This window comes from Panthera tigris, chromosome A1 (genome assembly GCF_018350195.1).
Source record: "Panthera tigris isolate Pti1 chromosome A1, P.tigris_Pti1_mat1.1, whole genome shotgun sequence".
Taxonomy (NCBI): domain Eukaryota; kingdom Metazoa; phylum Chordata; class Mammalia; order Carnivora; family Felidae; genus Panthera; species Panthera tigris.
Genome location: NC_056660.1, coordinates 196,103,287 through 196,120,539, shown reverse-complemented (window position 1 = coordinate 196,120,539; position 17,253 = coordinate 196,103,287). Strand labels below are relative to the sequence as shown.

The following is a 17,253-nucleotide window of genomic DNA, read 5'->3' as shown; positions in this document are numbered from 1 at the left end:
ATCTTTGTTCTCAGAAAAATTAAAATACTTCCGTAACCTACTCTCAAATGGTTAAAAAGTGTATGTTTAAAGAGCGATGTGCAGGGGCACCTGGGTGGCTCAGTCAGTTGAGCGTCCGACTTCAACTCAGGTCATGATCTTGCAGTTTGTGGATTTGAGTCCCGCATTGGGTTCTCTGCCCCTCCCCCGCTCATGCTCGCTCTCTCTCTCTCAAAAATAAAGATGAAAAGAAAAATAGATGTGCAGATTGAATGGGCAAAATGTAAACAACTGTTGAATCTCCTGAGCATAAGGAAGAATCATTGTACCATTCTTGTAATTTAAGGTGAACTAACTCTATGCCTGATGTGGGACCCCAACTCATGACCCTGAGATCAAGACTGACATGTTCCACTGACTCAGCCCGCCGGACACTCCTTAAATATCAAAAGAACAAAGCGTAAGAAGCACCTCGCAGACTGAAGGACGTTATTTCCACAGGTATCGGCTCAGTTCAGAGATGACCTAGCTCTGGCCTTGTTAAAGTTTGAACTAGGAGATTTAGTAGATAAACGTGCACAAGTCACTGTGTCATCGATGAAAAGGGGGATAAATTTTTTTATCTTAAGAATAAAGCTAAAATAGTCTATGTAACAGATTTTTTAAAGAAGTAAACTATGCGGGGGGGGGGGGCACGTGGGTGGCTCAGTAGGTTGAGCATCTGACTTCAGGTCAATTAACTCAGTTTGTGAGTTCGAGCCTGCTTCGGGCCCTCTGTTGTCAGCAGACAGGCCGCTTCAGATCCTGTCCCCCTCTCTGCACTTGCCCCGCTGGTGCTTTCTTAAAAATAAACATCAAAAAACAAAAACAAGTTTTACGTCCAGCATGGGACTTAACTTCACAACCCCAAGATCAAGAGCTTCATGTTCTACCAACTGACCTGACCCGCCCAGGTGGCCCTGTATTAACATCTTTAATGGCATCAAAGAAACGTATATATAAACACCTAAATTTTGCTATAGGCCAAGGGATTTTTGAGGGTTAATAAACGAAAGTAGTTTCATACAGCTGTTAAATTTCATCCTAATATGGAATCTCTCCCCACTTCTTCCAAATAAGATACCATGCTGGAAGACTGAGATTTGGACCTGAACCATAAATTCCTCTAAAGTGTCTCCTTCAGTAAATAAGATGCTTCAGTATTTTTCAGGATTTTGACAAATAGGGCATACTCTGCAGATTCCACAGTCCTTTTCCCACTGCCACTGGAGGATCTAATCCTTTCCACAGCTTTTGGGTCTATGCTAAAATGTAGAACTGTAAAGGTCTCTTCAGTTGGGAGCCTCAGTCACAAGTTTTCCACACTTTTTTGCTTTCTTGGAATGGCCCTGGTCTCCCTACAACAGCTTCAATGGGCCGCCCATACTTTGTGATCCTTCCAAAGGGCACCTGAATTTTATCCGTACCTTTAATGGTCCTGCAGCTACTTACTACCTTCCATAATTAGTCCCATCTTTATTTCAGATTTTTCATGTGCTGCTCCATTTGTCTACATTTCTTTGTTAAACGCCTTAAAACCCTAAGACAGTTCGATGTCTCTATTAGGTGCTCTCATAATACCCAAATGCTTCCTCTTTAGCAATGGTTACAGTGATACAAAATTGCTATTTCTTCTCTTATACTGAGCTGTTAAAAAGGGATGGTCTTGGGGCACCGGGGTAGCTCAGTCGTAGCTCAGTCGGTTAAGCGTCCGACTTCGGCTCAGGTCATGCTCTCACTGTTAAGAGTTTGAGCCCCACATCAGGCTCCACACGGACAACTTGGAGCCTGGAGCGTGTTTCAGATTCTGTGTCTCCCTCTCTCTGCCCCTCCCCTGCTTGCCCGGTCTCTCTCTCCCTAAAATAAACAAACATTTAAAAAAAGGCTTGGGGGGGGGGGATGGTCTTGGTCACTTCTGAATTCCCTGTAGCTGGCATAGTCCCGGACAGTCTAAAATCGACTTGGAATGTGCGCTACAATGCCAAAACAGTTCATTTTTTCAAACCCTTCTGTATCCAAATATTCACCTATAAAAACATACATGACTGGAGTGATAAATGGCCAAGTAGAATAAGAAATCCTGAACTTAAACACAAGATGAGTCACTACAACCCCTACATGTCCTGCTTGGCCTCCTCACTATGAAGGACACTGATCTAATCTACTGGCCACTTCAACACTCTCTCCACCTCCACTTTACTGTTCTTCCCATTTAGGGAATTATTTAGGGAGTCAGAAGTTCTTTAGGGAGTCAGGTGCTGTGGCTCAGGTCTACGGTGGTACGGACACCAATGAACTCAACACTGCCCCAGCACTTCAAATCGCCATTACAAACATTTCTTCGCGATTTTGATCCCGACGGGTGTACACAGTAGCCAATGGTAGCAGTTCCCCGAAACACTTCTTTAAGGGATCTGATCTGGTACAGGCAGAGGTAGAAGGAACCAAGTCACCGTGCCAGGCTGACAAATAGCAGAGACCAAACAACAGAATGAAGTGTGAAGTCCCAGGAGGGCTCTCCTAACTCACAAGGAGGAGGAGAATCTTCCTTCTCATTGTGGACTTCTAGTCACCGTGGGTCCACAGCCTCAAGCAACAGACACAATGCCATCTGACCAACAACGTGACCACGGCCGTGGACGGCTAGTCGTCTGACAGCTCTCCTACTGTTCAACATTTTCACTACGTTTGCATTATGTCCTCATAACGGGTCTAACAGTCATTTCAGAAATCAAGTCATTTTACTTCAACAAGGTACTGTTTGATGATTCAAAGACCGATGAGATCAACTTACTCTTGATTCATCACCATCTTTGGCCATTTTAAAAGATGAGAAGAGCACGTAAACAACCCTGTCAAGGTACAGTCTCACAAGGTCTCACTTTAAAGGGGACGGCAGATCTGAGATAAATTTTTGTTCATGACGCTTTGCTATATACCTCGTAGAGACCCACTCACATTTTGATCACATGCTTATCCGTTGAAAAACTAACAAGAAAACGTAAAACATGGCTACATATCCATCTGGCTCAGGAAGAGCCCTGGTCAGACCACTGAATTTTCGGAAGCTGAGATGAAGAAAGTCCAGGGGCACCCTTCTTAGAAGTCCTACAGTTCATTCTACTCAAGTCAGAAGAACCCATTCTCTGTATTTCAGCAAATGGTAGGGAGAACTAGCTTACTGGCTTGGTTTCTAAAATCTTGATTGCTATGTTTATTATAATGGAATTCAGTTTATAGCCATTACAGTATTCTCCGCTTGAAACATTTTAATAGCACTGCGAGCACTAATAGAAATAGGAAAATCTCTTGCTATTTGTTGATGGAAAATAATAGAAAACGCAAACCTCCCAAATTCCACTTGTAGGCCATAGGAGCATGAGCACAACCGTATGGGAGGAGATAACCAGTCTCTCCCTTCATATATATTCTTTTTTATTTTCTTGTTATACCTTCCCAAAACAGAGACATTCAACAGTAGTTAGAATGGCCATCTCCCGACATTTAAAAAAAACTGCACCCCCCAATGGGTGAACAAAGTAGAGTAGTAACCTAGAGTTCAGCTGAGTAAGCCACTGCGGAGCCTTAAGTGGTGAGGTCTTCCAATTTCAGAGTGATGTGTCTTCAACTTGTATCATCATTTTAGTGGAAAAACATAATTTAATTTTGGTGAAATGAGATTCATCTCCCGACAGGATTAGGAACAGCATTCACTGAATTTCACATTCTTCTTTTGTGAACTGTGAAGAAAATGAATGGTAGCTAGAAGATCAATGGGATTCCAGCTCCAGCTGCAGATGGAATGAAGATATACCAGGACAGAAACACCTATATTTTGATTTACAAAGCTAACAGCAGTTTTAAATCTGCAACTTAATTACAGACCAACTACACCACAACCTTTTCAAATGGCAAAAATACAAAAAAGTTAAGTGTTACAAAAATATTTCAGAAAAAGTGCATAGTCTAAGTGCATAGTAAATAAAAGCACTGAAAAATATCTTGCTAGAGGGAGTTCAGCTCGGAAAAGTTATTACCAAAGCTAAACATTTTTATTTTACACAAACTATACTCAAAAATAGCTTTATGAGACTGATTTCTGGCTAAAAGTATCAAAGGGTTTATTAGTCAAGAAACAAATACCTTAACTCACATGGGTGGATAGAAAAGAAACAAGTAAGCTGCCTACCCCAAAAGTTCGCACTCATTAAGATTTCTGCAGTGGGAGGGTGCTAATATATTCTGTAATAGCAGAATGTGGTGATCATGAAATTAATTATTGCTAAAGTAGATTTAAAAAAGAAAGAGAAAAGAAATAAAACAAATTAAACCTGACACAATCCGAACAAACCTGTCAATTTACAGTTTCAAGGTTATTTTACAAAATACCTACATTTACAACAGGCTCCTGGCAGCATTTTCAGACAAAGGTTCTTTTAATTAATCCTGACATGCTATAAATGAATAAATTACGCTATTTAAAGAATTACTGTCAATAAATTTTTCTTTCTATTGGGTCAGAAAGAGGAAAGAGAAGAGCGCATTTAAGATTAAGAGGAAGCGCACAGAGAACTTAGGGGAAAGAATGGGGGCTTAGGGAGGGTCAGGAATCATAGGAACCTCACCTGGCCACCTGGCGGGATGCTCTCCAAAGTTAAGAATCAATCTGCTCAAAGCCAAATTAACCAGGAATTTAAAGAAAAGCTACAAAATGGTAGTTAAACCCTTTAACGCTTTCATTCTTATGCACAATCAGTCCAGCGGTTAGTGCGAGGCCGCAGGAGTTAGAACACGGAGTCCCGGCTGCTGCGGCACTAGGTACTGTGCCTGTAAGTCATTATAAAAGGAAAAATAAAGAATGCCTTTCCCCTTCAGACCAAAAAAAAAAAAAAAAAAAAAATTTTTTTTTTTTAAATAAAAAAAATCTGAGGAAAAGTTGTAACACTAAATCTAAAATGATTTGCAAAGGAACTGTATGTAACAAATGGCTTGAAGTAGTCTATTAAAAAATTGGGGAGATTTTGATTTCATAGTGAGTCAGCAAGGCATTTTTGTTGTTTAAAAAAAATCTCATTTCCTTACAGAAACAGTTTTTAGTTTTTAATGAACTTGTAAACAAAAAAGCTCCCATTTCAAAATAAAAACAAAATCCCAGATCATATAGATGTTTACAGTGATTACATTTATCTAAGCAACATACATACATGTTCAGTTGTAAGATGTTAACTAAATTTCTGTGACAAATATGCTTTTTTTTTTTTTTAATACCAAGAACATTATAGAGTTAATGCAGAGTCCTAAGGATAATCTAGTAGTCACTAAGTTTTTCTTAAGTCTTCACTTTAGATGCTGTTATTTCTAGCACAGGTAAGCAGGCAGTCTTCCGAATGCTCAAACACTGGAATCTTTGGTTGCTACCGTATCAAGCTGGCTTGCAAACAAGAAGCCAACCATTTTAAGAATGTTTTAAGTGAACAACTTGCAAACCCCAGGGGTGGATAAACCCTAAGAACGCACAATTGTGAGCATTTACAACCATCACAACTGTGGCTGAAGACTGTTCATGCCGTTCTTCTGAAATGAGATCTCAAAGCAGTATAGTTCAAAATAAAAGATTTTAACAAAAATTGGCATATGCACAATTTCTCCACCAATTTGTGTGTGTCAACCATTTAGAGTTAACTTTTCCACTTGAAAAAATGCAATAGAAAACTGGACACCATGTTTCACTATCTCAGTTAATATTCACAATTACAGCGGCTACAACTCAGGACACGGCATCACCAATGCTGCCCAGAGCCAGTTTATACTGAAATTAAGTTCTTTACACCAAGTAAATGGTTGTTCACAACCACTGTCTAGTGTACATATGAACTAAAATTCCTAGATTTGGGGAGAAACAAATGCTGCTCCGATCATCTGCTCTGCTTCTTCTGTTCCTTGATTCATGCTTAGAAACCTGTTTAAAAAAAAAAAAAATCGAAACAAAAAAAGAATGTTACAATTCCAAGTTACAAAAGATTTTTAAAAACCACACCCAAAACTGGGAAATTGGGTGGAACTGGGCCAATAATTACTTTATTAGAATGGTGACTCAGAATATTTTCATCTATTTGAAAATCACGGCTCATCTTAAAACTACATACAAAAACTTTTCCGTTCTAGGTGCCTTTACGTAGGAGCGGTACACAGTGAATCAAAGCCTTCCCAGTCATGACGCATACACTTTTCAGGCCCGAGAATTACTGGGAATTCCAATGAGCCTGTTTTATTTATTTCTAGACTTCTAGTACCTAGAGCATAGAATGTGTTCAAATATTTATCAAACGAATGAAAAATAAGACGGGTTTGCCTTAAAAATTACAAACTATAGTCTTAATCATACTATATGCAGGAACTTTTCTGCACATTATTTCTGATCCAAATAAGGAGCAATAAGCTTTAATAATAAATGTATTCAAGACATAACTGAGTTATTCCATAGAACACAAACCTGGTCAGTATGATTTTTATCACAGAAACCTTAAACCTTTAAAAACGTTGTACTTCCACCAATAATACATTAAAAAAGTTTTGCCCTGGATTTGAAAACCCAAACAAGTGACGCTTTTTTGTTTTGGCTTTATTTACTTTGCAAGCCTTCCCACCCGGTAAACACTACCTCCCTCTGCCACAATTAGACTCTTAAGACTTCCACACATAGGCAGGTTTGAATAGAAACCAGCCTCAGGTAGTAATAGCTGCATGTTCCATCTGTGGCAAAAGACCACTAGAGCAAATGCTTTTTTTTGCTCTAACATAAACATAAAAAACATAAAACATAAAAAAATGTTTATGTAACTATTACCTACAAGGCTTTATCTAGGCTCAAGGCAGAAAGGAAGTATGCCCATTCCTCAGCCAAAACACGAAAACCCCATCAGTACCACCTTTTCTCAGCAAAAGCCTTCCCTTGAGGTGACCATGCCCCTTGGTTCATCCCCTTCCAAACCCCTATAGCTGGCCTCATTATAGCTCTTTCTAGCCCACTCTGATCTCTCACTTCTAAATTCAGCATGGAAACCATGTTTTTATTCATCATAAACTTCTCCCTTCTTTGTGCTTCTCAAACATTCGCTGGACCATTTCCAATGGGCTCTGTGGGACAAATAATACGCTTCTAAAATCTATGCCTCCCCACACACCCCTCCCCCCCCCCCCGCAAAGATAACACCAAACATTTATATATCATTTTTGGGGAAATATGGGCTCACTCGTTAACTAGGAATTTGTTCATTTGAGGACTGAAAGTCATCTTAATTCATTTAAAAACATATTGTGCTAACACTGTGAGGACAGTGCTGTACACATTCTTTCGCTCTCTATGCCGACTAACAGAGTAGACACAAAATAAACCTCTGTTAAAAAAAATAAATAAAATAAACCCCTGTTGCCTGCCCAAGTACTAAATTCATAAAGTAAATGCCAAAATGAAAAATTTTATGAAGCTTTCTGAAAATGAACTTCATCACAAGGAATATTCTATTTGGTATGTATGACTAAAGAGAATTAGCAAAGTAAGCACAAAAAGAAAAGGCTGTCAGATCAAACCTGAATTAAAAACCTTAAAATTAAGACCATATTCTGTAACGTAATTCCAATGTTAAAATACAGAATACTGTGAAGCAAATTAAAACTATGAATTAGCTAATTAGAGATGACCCTTACCCTGATGAGCATTTGATTTCAAGTCCTGCAATTATTCTTAAATATGATAAAGAAAAATGTTTACACAGCTACAAAAACTGTTTACCACACCTTGCTATGTGATTACGTTATACTGAATAATCTAATTACTACGTTGAATATCCAAACAGCTTTAAAATAGAAACCGCTATCACTAACTAAAAAGAAAACGTAAGTTACAATGTCAAAATATTAGAACACTTTTGTGTCTTTAATAGGGATAAAAATTAGATCTAGGTAAGAATTGTATCTGTTCATCTGATATTTGAGAAATTACTGGGTCAGTTAATGATTACAATTGCTTAGGAATCAGACAGAGGCTAGCCTAAAAATATTCCTGGAGGAATAGAGCAGTCAGATCCAGATGTAACTCTTCAGATGGGCCAATGGTAGGATACTCCACCCAGGGATCAATGTTTCTCCAGAGAATTGTCCTAAGATGTTACTCAAGTTTATGTAGGAAAAATCTCAATGGGAGCATTCAGCAAGTATTCAACATTCAATCTTCAAGTGCATTCCTTTTTCCAGTGTGCATTGATTCCTTGGTTTTTATCTTGTAATTTAGGTGGTGTCTCCTGGCTTCTAAAAGTCCAAACACCCATCTTCACTGCAACAACAGTTAAAATAAGGAAGGGATCCCTTTGCTCCTAAAAACAACAAAAAAAAAGAAACAAAAAAACAAAACAAAAAAAAAGGGAGCAAAAAGCAAAGTCAAAATTGAGTTGGACCATCACTGTAACTACTGAGTTAATAGCTACATTTAAGTTTCTTTTCAAATCTGCAAAAGGAAAAAAATGTTTATGTAACTAGTGAGATTCTACCCCTTAATCCAAAATCTGAAAAGTATACATTGGCTCTTATTTATGAATGCATTTCTGATGTCCCTGATTTTTTTTTTTTTAAATAGAACCACAAATTAGTTCAAAGGGATATTTATATAATAGTAAGGCTTGAAGTTTGTGATGGGCTTTTTACATTTCAGTATCCTTTCCTAGTGGAAGACATAACTTTTTAAAAGTAGTTTGAATGCAGTATTCACATTCATGATGTAATGCCATTTATTATTAGTTAACATGTCTGTGTTTTTTCTTTTTTGGTTTTTTTTGGCTGCACAGAAATCATAATCAAACTTGGAGAATTTTGAATCAGATTGGCACTATAAAAGCTCAAGAATAAAAACACAAACAGCTACAATAACTTTTCCTATGCTAAACTAAAAAAAAATAAAAGTTGGGAAAGATAAATAGATTTTTTATCACTACAAATAAGATAAATGACGACTTAAGTATATAAAGTACACACATTACCCCTTCAACTGCCTTTAAAAAAAAAAAAAACCAGACTGGTATCTCTTTTTTTTTTTTTGGTCTTCCCTATTACAGAATTCTGAGGTTGTTGAACTTGAAATACCTGTTACAATTGATTCCTTCCCCAACTGGTAGATGGTCTGCATTATACACCACTGAGTCACAGCAACACTGTACTCCTCTAGATCTTCTGACTGTTGTGGTATCGTCCAGATTTTCGGACAAGTTCATGTTTGGTAAGTCCAGCCAGCCTTGGAGATGTGAGATTCATTCAGATGACCACAAATCAATTCTTGCACACTCGTCTTCATTTCCTGTTGGGTTACTGAGCTCTTTTCTCTCCAGTGGTAGTGTCCATAATGAAAAAAGCTGACAAAAATTTCAGCAAGTAGATGCAGCTCCCTGGCACTTCTTTAGATTGAGTGTATTCAGAGAAGATCAGTCTCCAGATTATTTCAAGGTCTTCCCCTGTGATTTGGGTTACGTTGCTGAGTGACCAGCCACGTTCCTAGCAGCAATTGGTGAAGTCAGAAAAAGTTAAGCTAGACATAAATGGTAGGTGAATTCCAGTAAACACTGGAAGCTAATTCAAGGAAGACCATGGACATGGTAGGAGAATGTGATAGAAAAATTTTCTATTTTTTGACTGTCAACAATCTGACATCCACGTATGTGATTATGATAAAACTATGCTTAATATCAACGGCTTGGAGTAGTGAACAGAGGTACTAAGATGATAATAGAATTATGTAAGGATCCAACTTTGGCTTCACTACCTTCTGAAATTCTCCCCATCTCTGACCTCAACTAAAGAAATGGTGAACTTAAGTGGATTCTGAATGTCCTAAAAAGATTTCCTTTTCCCTTTAGTACTTCTTAAATGTCTTAAAAACTACTTTCCTGATAATCACATTCAGTTGAATAAAAGGAAGCGAAATGAATTTGGAAGTGTCTCAGATGTGAATCTTTTATTTTTCTCTTTAACATGTATAAAAACTAATTATAATCTTGTAGCATAAGAGCACCGAAAATTAGTACACATGATAGCGGGCTTTACAAGAAACGAGAAACGCCTTATTTCTTAGTCTTTTGATGGGCCTTGGAAAGGAGTACTTCAAAAGATCTTTTCTTTAGAAAAGTAATTAGGACAGAAGTCTATTACACATAATAAACCCATCTTAGCTGAGTAAGTCAGACTTTAAAAGACTTTTTGGACATTCACAGTGAACTGCTGAAACAACTTATTACACACACACCTTTCCATGGAAGAAACATCCCATATACAATTTTCAAAAACTAAAACTAATAACGTAAAATATATTAATATGTCAACCAGTTCGGGGGATTTTTCCAGGAATAGATATCCCTGCAGTATACAGTTTCATGCGCTGAAGATACATTTAAGAAACCAAATTCTCTGCTTTGGAAAACCTCAGCGTATAATTCCGTGAACAAGAACTGATAGGATGTATTAGGTAAGTGCCTTCTAAAGTTTTAACCAGAAAAATGTATTATATGATGTTATCGTCACTGAAAGGATTTCTTGGAATTAGTGAAGAGTTGAGCTGCAGGAGAGCTCTTCCTTGAATAAAAAAAATGACTGTAGTGGACCCTAAGAGAATAACATGCTTTTAAACACCCTTATTACATAGAGATTGAAATAAGGAGTAAGTCACCTAAAAGGGACTGTCTTCAAACTCCAGACTTCATAGGAGATTTCTCAATAGATGGTCTGGATAAATACGGCTGGGGTTAGGGAAGTAGGCTCCCCAAACTTATTTCATGCCACCTTCAAACCTGCCGTACACATTCATGGCTTTATACTGAGGGGATTTCACATGAGATCTGCCTGGGGCACTAAGTTCTAGATCCAAGACAAAACAAACGTTTCGAGAAGCCAAAGATCAAACACAATTTTGTTGTTTGTATTCCGGGGCCTGGCATATTTTAGTAGCAAGCAGTATTTTGCTTGGAATAAAAATATACCACCTGAAAATGTCTCTCTGAAAGCAGTCAATGGTAAATGATGCATTTTATGAAAAATCCAATTTTTCAATATTTTACAAGTTGATGTTTATGTAGTAATTTATATAAACCCTGTGTCTATGATTGCCGTGAAAATTTTGTAAGATTTTTTATTTTTTTTAGGTAAATTCTACCCCCAAAGTGGGGCTAAAACTCAGGCCCTGAGATCAAGAGCCATAGGCTCTACTGAGCCAGCCAAGTGCCCCGCAAACTGTGTAAGATATTTAAAGTTGCTTTTATGAAAAATAGTTACAATACAAAATTAAGGATTAAACTTAAGTTTAATTACAATTTTTTTTTCCAAGGAAACATACTAACTCACTGGATCCAACTTCTCATCTTTAAGACCTAGATGAGGCAGGACAAAAATTCTGCTTGTTTATTGAGAAAGAGACACACAGTAAACTAACAATGGAACTAACTCAAAATAAGGGAATTCTTTCTGAAGGCTGCTGAATGCCTGAAGTGAAATGTTCTAGGTCAGATGAGATTTCAATCTAATTTTAGTTCTAGAAACTGCAACTCGTGATGATCCTATTATCCCAGCTAGCTTTAGGCAAAAATTGGTTTCATTTTATGAAAAAAAGCAAATACCTTAATAGATGTCAGGCATAACAAGTCCTAAGTTTAGAGACGTTACACTGGTAGGACCGTTTCTCAGTGATACCAGCTAGCTACCTAGCGCATTAAGAGTTTCGCACTCTGATTAGCTATATCATGATTAAAACACTCAAAAGGGACAATTAGGTCCCAAGTGAGATGCAGAGGCAAGCATCGGTGTTTGTTATCCTGAGCGGAAATTTCATCATCTAAGAACCCCCGTTACGCTAAGCTTTCAGCTGTGAATCCTCCCCCAATACAGAAATGCTGAAGAAAAGAATCTCAACTTCATTCCTAACAGATGAGCTGCTGGGATGAGGATGACACCAGTGAATTCTCCTTCTTGAAAAGTAACCTCAGATCGGAATCTGTTTTTAAATGACCAAATTGTTCAGATACAATACTAAAAATATAGCCCAAAGAAGGCTAGGTTCAGACTAGAGCAGTCATTCAGAAATGAAATAATTAGAAACCACAAAAACCAAACCTTACCTGCCCACCCCTTCCAGAAAGTAGGCAGGTATCAGGAGGTAAGCCCCAGAAAGGGAACAACGGGGGTAAAGAAAAGCAAACAAAAACCACGAAACTCGGGAGTCGAACTGTATGGCAACAGTGACAAGAATGTGCCCCAACAGTTCTACTCCTTAGTAGCACCAAGAGTGCCAGAGACAGAAAGGAAAGAGACTAGCAGTTCAGTGGCATTTGCCCCAGTTTTTTCCAATTTGCAAGGCCTAACCGCAGAGTTCAATTCCACAACGAATTCCCAGACCCTGAGTATTTGCAAGGTTCCATAAAAGAAAGCCCAAAACAAAACAAGCGTTTTAAAATTAAGAACCTAGGTAGTTAAATAGCAACCAAAAGAGAGATCTGGTTCTCGAGTAGGAAAGATGTGTCGAGCTTTTCAGTTATTTGAGCATTTAAGAATGTAAATGAGATGCTCCGCAACCGAGAAGATAGACACTTTGGGGGCAATGCCAGACGCACCACCTCTGGAAATCAGACCATGTGCACCATTTTTCATTTTAAATGCTACAGCATTAACATGCAGAAAAATTCTTAACACTGTTAGTCTGAAAGTCAAAATACCACGGCTAACCAGATTCATTATTAAAAATCAACAAGTGTTAGGTCTAGGATTTTGGATTGATTGAGTATACCATATTCCCAACACCAAATGTTTATTTTGGAAAGGGTTAATGAATGAGTAAAAAAGATGCAGTTGTTAAAAATGACCCAAAATCCCAAGAGAAATGATATAATATATACACACATATATGTATATACAAATACATATACATATATATATGAACAAGGACATTTGGGTTTAAAGTTAGTAGTCAAATTTTCCAAGGACGTCTCTTTGTAAAAACACAGAGCCAAATTTTTACTTCTTTCAAAACCACTTCCTCGATCTAACACTGTTAGAAATGAAGGAATTACCCAATTTTGTGTTCAATTTGTTCCCTGTCACGTCACTTGGTTCTTGGCTACTAACCTTTCATGTTACTCTTGGTTTTGTCAGTTTGCTTGCCTGTGGGGGTTTGGGCCTGCTGACCCTGCCCACTTGAAGAGGCTGCCTGCTGTGCTGCTTTCTGCTTTAACATTGTCCAATCAAATGTGTAGTCATACTGGTGGTTCAGAGTCCTGGAAAACAGAAAATGATGTGTTAATCCTTTAATAATAGAGTCTGGCTAAACACTCTACTGAACCTGCAAAACAGGGAGGGCACTTTTTAGAAAAATGGTAGTATTTTCTCTAATTATGGTAGCTCCTGAAAGAATTCTTTCCATACACATGACTTTTTAACTCTTCAGTTCCACTTTTTACAAGTCACAACTGAAGGAAAATGATGTCACCACACTTCAGTCTGATGTATTCAATAAGAATAAATCTTCTCCTTTTTCAAAAAGAAGCTGACTTTTGAACTTTCTTGAAAGAGGCAGGGGAGTGGTAATGAACAGCACTCAAGCTGTCAATTATCTAGGGAAACATCCAAATAGGAAGCACCTTCTAAGAACAAATCATATGAGAATGTAAGCTTGGTGTGTGTGTGTGTGTGTGTGTGTGTGTAGATGTGTATGCTGGTGGCTTGGAAAGTAGACTTTCCTGGACTTAGAGAATTACCCCAATTCTTCTTCTCTTCCAACTAAGATTTCCAGCAACATGCACTCTATCTCCCTCCCCCATCCGCTCAAGACCATTTCTGGGTTGCACCAGGGAACCCTAAAGTATGAGGCCTGCTCCCACACCATCATACACCCCATAACTATCTAGTATGTAAATTGCTGTTAATTTTGATATTAAATAGGGTTCCATAGCAAAGTTAGTGTTCCAAGGACCACGAACAGTCACTTGAATTGCAACATCAGTTGCCATTATCATGGAAAGGTTAGACTCTTTGAGTTTGAGTCAACTGTTTCTCCATCCCAAGCTAAAATAATTTCAAGCACGTTTGCATCACAATGCAAACATGCCAAACGAACTCAAATTTCTTAATATTTTATTCATATTGGTTACAGTCACTTTATTTCGCTACTTGTCAGAACAGATGTCTTGGGTGGATTTGACTAATTTCCTTCCCTGGAGTCTCTAGTCTTAAAAACACCTTAAAAACTGACCTGAAAAGAATGCGGAATAGCTGCCTCAGATACATGTAATCCGGGGCTTCCTCAAAGCGCAGCCCACGACAATAGTTTAAGTACATGGCAAATTCTGCAGGAAACCCCTACAAGTTCAAGAGTTAAAACACAAAGTAAAAAAACAAAACAACTTATTTAAGACAGAAAAATAAATGCATTTAAAAATGCAAGTAAAACTTGTTTTTGAGGACAGTGCTTTATTACTACTTTGCCATAAGATGTGAGAACGCAACTAATATGACTTGGTATCCTCATAAATGTAATAAAGTATCATTGTTCTGACCACTTCATCATGTACAGAGAAAATATGGTTCCTTTCCCTACAGTATTATGTCCTTAAATAACTTGGAGAACCCACTTGTTAATTTATTACTTTATCAACGTCTAACAACTCAATGGAAAACAATTAACAAATGACAAAATCGAGGCCGGTAATGGTATTTGCCACAAAGGCACAGTGAACAGGCACTTTCTCTCAGACTCTGAAATTACTTTCTTTTTTGTAGTAGAATATACTTACATAAACAGAAAAGTAAAATCACCGAGAGTGCAATCATACAAAGCAACTACTATTGTGATACGGATCAATCCAATGCTTTGTCCTACGAAGACTGGGATTGCCTTTTCTTTTTTCCGCAACTGTTATTTTATTTACATAATTTACATATTACTGTTCTGCCACCAACATTATATTCCAAGTATCTTTCTGTGTAATTTTCCAACCTCTTCATAAGCTTCTGAATGGCTGTACAATATCCAAACGAGTGAATACATCATACTTAACTAGTTCCCTGTAACTGGCCATTCAGGCAATTAAAATCTTTCTCTTTTCTAAACAATACTAGTAAGAACACCTGTGGGCATAAACTTTTTCCATTTCCAGTTTCTTAGGAAAGATTCTCAAAAATGTATATCAATATCTCTAAGCCTGTATTTGTTGTTGTTGTTGTTGTTTACTGATTTTTGAGAGGGAGGGAGGGAGGGGCAGAGAGAGAGAGAGAGGGAGGGAGATGCAATCAGAAACAGCTCCAGGCTGTGAGCTATCTGCACAGAGCCCAACGTGGGTCTTGAAGCCACGAACCATGAGATTGTGACCTGGGCTGTAGTCTGGTGCTTAACCGACTGAGCCACCCAGGCGTCCCTGAGCCTATAGATATTAATCACCAAAGAGATTTTGCCATCACCAATGTGGAAATGCAAAATACTAAAACAAAAATCCCTGCAGCCTTCCCCTCAAATATAAGTGAAGAGCTTTACGTTAAAAGAGACAGTCTCTTCCCACAACCTTCCAATTTTGAGAAATTTCTCGTATCCAGAAAACTAAGGTAGGATAAAATGGATATACTTGTAACATTCATCTTTATTGACTGCATTTATGTAAACAGCTTTCATTCTTACATTATTTCACTGTTCGAGAATGGACAGCTGAAACTAATCAGTATATTACACATTTTATTTAAATTCTTAAGACATTAAACAGCACATACCAGATGAACCTGCATTTATGTATTCCAAATAGAGCTAAACAACCAGAAGTAAAAGTCAAATAGTATACTTCATGCATTGCTATCTTATGACAGCAGGCAAAACCTTCACAAAAGAAAACTACCAATGCCGTAACTAATACAGATATGAAGTAGTTACCACCGTAACGAGACTGAAAACAATCTCACTACTTTTTAATAATACTAATACTCTGTGTTCACTGCACCCTGACAATTATATGTGGCTAATCCAGAAAGTGAGACCTAGTTCACAATTTCTAGATCAAAATTAATACGTAACCCAGAAGCAGACGATGTGCTAACTAACACTCCCTTTCTCTTCCTGAAAAATGGCTGACTTTCCCGGTAAGCCAAATGAATCATTCTGTTGCATAGAAATAGTAGTGTACAGAAAATATGTTTTGCTTCCTGAAGTATACAGATTTTAAAGTTGGGGGGGGGGGGAGAGTGCACCTGGGTGACTCAGTAGGTTAAGCATCCATCTGACTCTTGATCTTGGCTTAGGTCATGATCTCATGGTTCGTGAGATCGAGCCCTGCATCAGGCTCTGCCCTGACAGCACGGAGCCTGCTTGGGATTCTTTGTCTCCCTCTCAAAAACAAACTTAAAACAAAAAAAAGTTATCTGGGGGCACCATAAGACAAGAACATTTTATTCATGGACCTACAATGTATTTATTAATTTAAAACAAATCCCGAATCTCAGAAAAGAACATAGTCTCTTACCCACCCCAATCCCTCTTTTAACTGTAGATCTGGAGAAGGAAAAAGGAATTTGCAGATAGGGAGACATAAAAACACCACTTTCCCCCTTCCACAAAGTACTATTTCAACTCCATGCTGACTTCCCAACACCCAACTATATAATTATATACGGTCTTCTAATTATGTCGGTTACACCACTGTTGTCTCAAAGATGACCAGGTGGTTTTCTTTCTATGTAAGAGACCACGGTTATCCAACATGAAACCGACAGCTCTCCATTCTCAACTCCTAGGCTTCTCTACAAAGCTTGAGATTTAAGAGAAATGAGCCTGATTCCAACTGTCGCCTATATTGTCCACCATTGGCTATTTTTGGAATACTGTGATATGCCTTTGTCTCCCTACTCCTTGATATGCCTGCCAACTGCCGATATCCATTATTTTCTGGCACCAGTTTAGGGATGAGAATATTTATTTTCTCATGAACTAGTGAGGTTCCACTAGACAACTTTACATGCCCTTTTTTCCCCTCTAGTTTTTAACAGATTACAGAACCCAAACAAACGAGAAACATAAAATACTTATTTGAAATGATTCCTAAAGGGATGCCTGGATGGCTTAGCTAGTTAAGCTTGGGTATCAGCTTGGGTCGTGATCTTGAGGTTGTGGGATGGAGTCCCGCATAGGGCTCTGTACTTAGTGTGGAGCTTGCGTGGGATTCTCCCTCTTCC

At 38.1% G+C, this 17,253-nt stretch overlaps 1 protein-coding gene and 1 long non-coding RNA gene across 8 annotated transcripts in view; both read right to left on the bottom strand.

The window, feature by feature from the left end:
* Window positions 1-3,274: 3,274 nt before the first annotated feature.
* The window catches only part of CSNK1A1 (casein kinase 1 alpha 1), a 47,529-nt gene continuing 33,550 nt past the window's right edge, over window positions 3,275-17,253 (bottom strand). For 2 of the 7 annotated variants that reach the window (XM_042994516.1, XM_042994554.1), the window contains 4 exons: window positions 14,294-14,400; window positions 13,171-13,319; window positions 11,365-11,423; window positions 3,275-5,977 (listed from right to left, as the gene is read on the bottom strand). In XM_042994516.1, coding sequence (XP_042850450.1) covers window positions 11,389-11,423; window positions 13,171-13,319; window positions 14,294-14,400 — 291 coding nt within the window. In that variant the 3' untranslated portion in view covers window positions 3,275-5,977; window positions 11,365-11,388. Of the gene's footprint in view, window positions 5,978-11,364; window positions 11,424-13,165; window positions 13,320-14,293; window positions 14,401-17,253 lie in introns of those variants that run through there. The other 5 variants (XM_042994539.1, XM_007093373.3, XM_007093371.3 and 2 more) reach the window with 4 other exon arrangements.
* On the bottom strand, window positions 7,934-11,247 carry LOC107180652. The gene is made up of 2 exons (XR_001511409.2): window positions 9,154-11,247; window positions 7,934-8,390 (listed from the first exon to the last, which is right to left on the bottom strand). It is a non-coding gene; the product is annotated as an uncharacterized LOC107180652 (long non-coding RNA).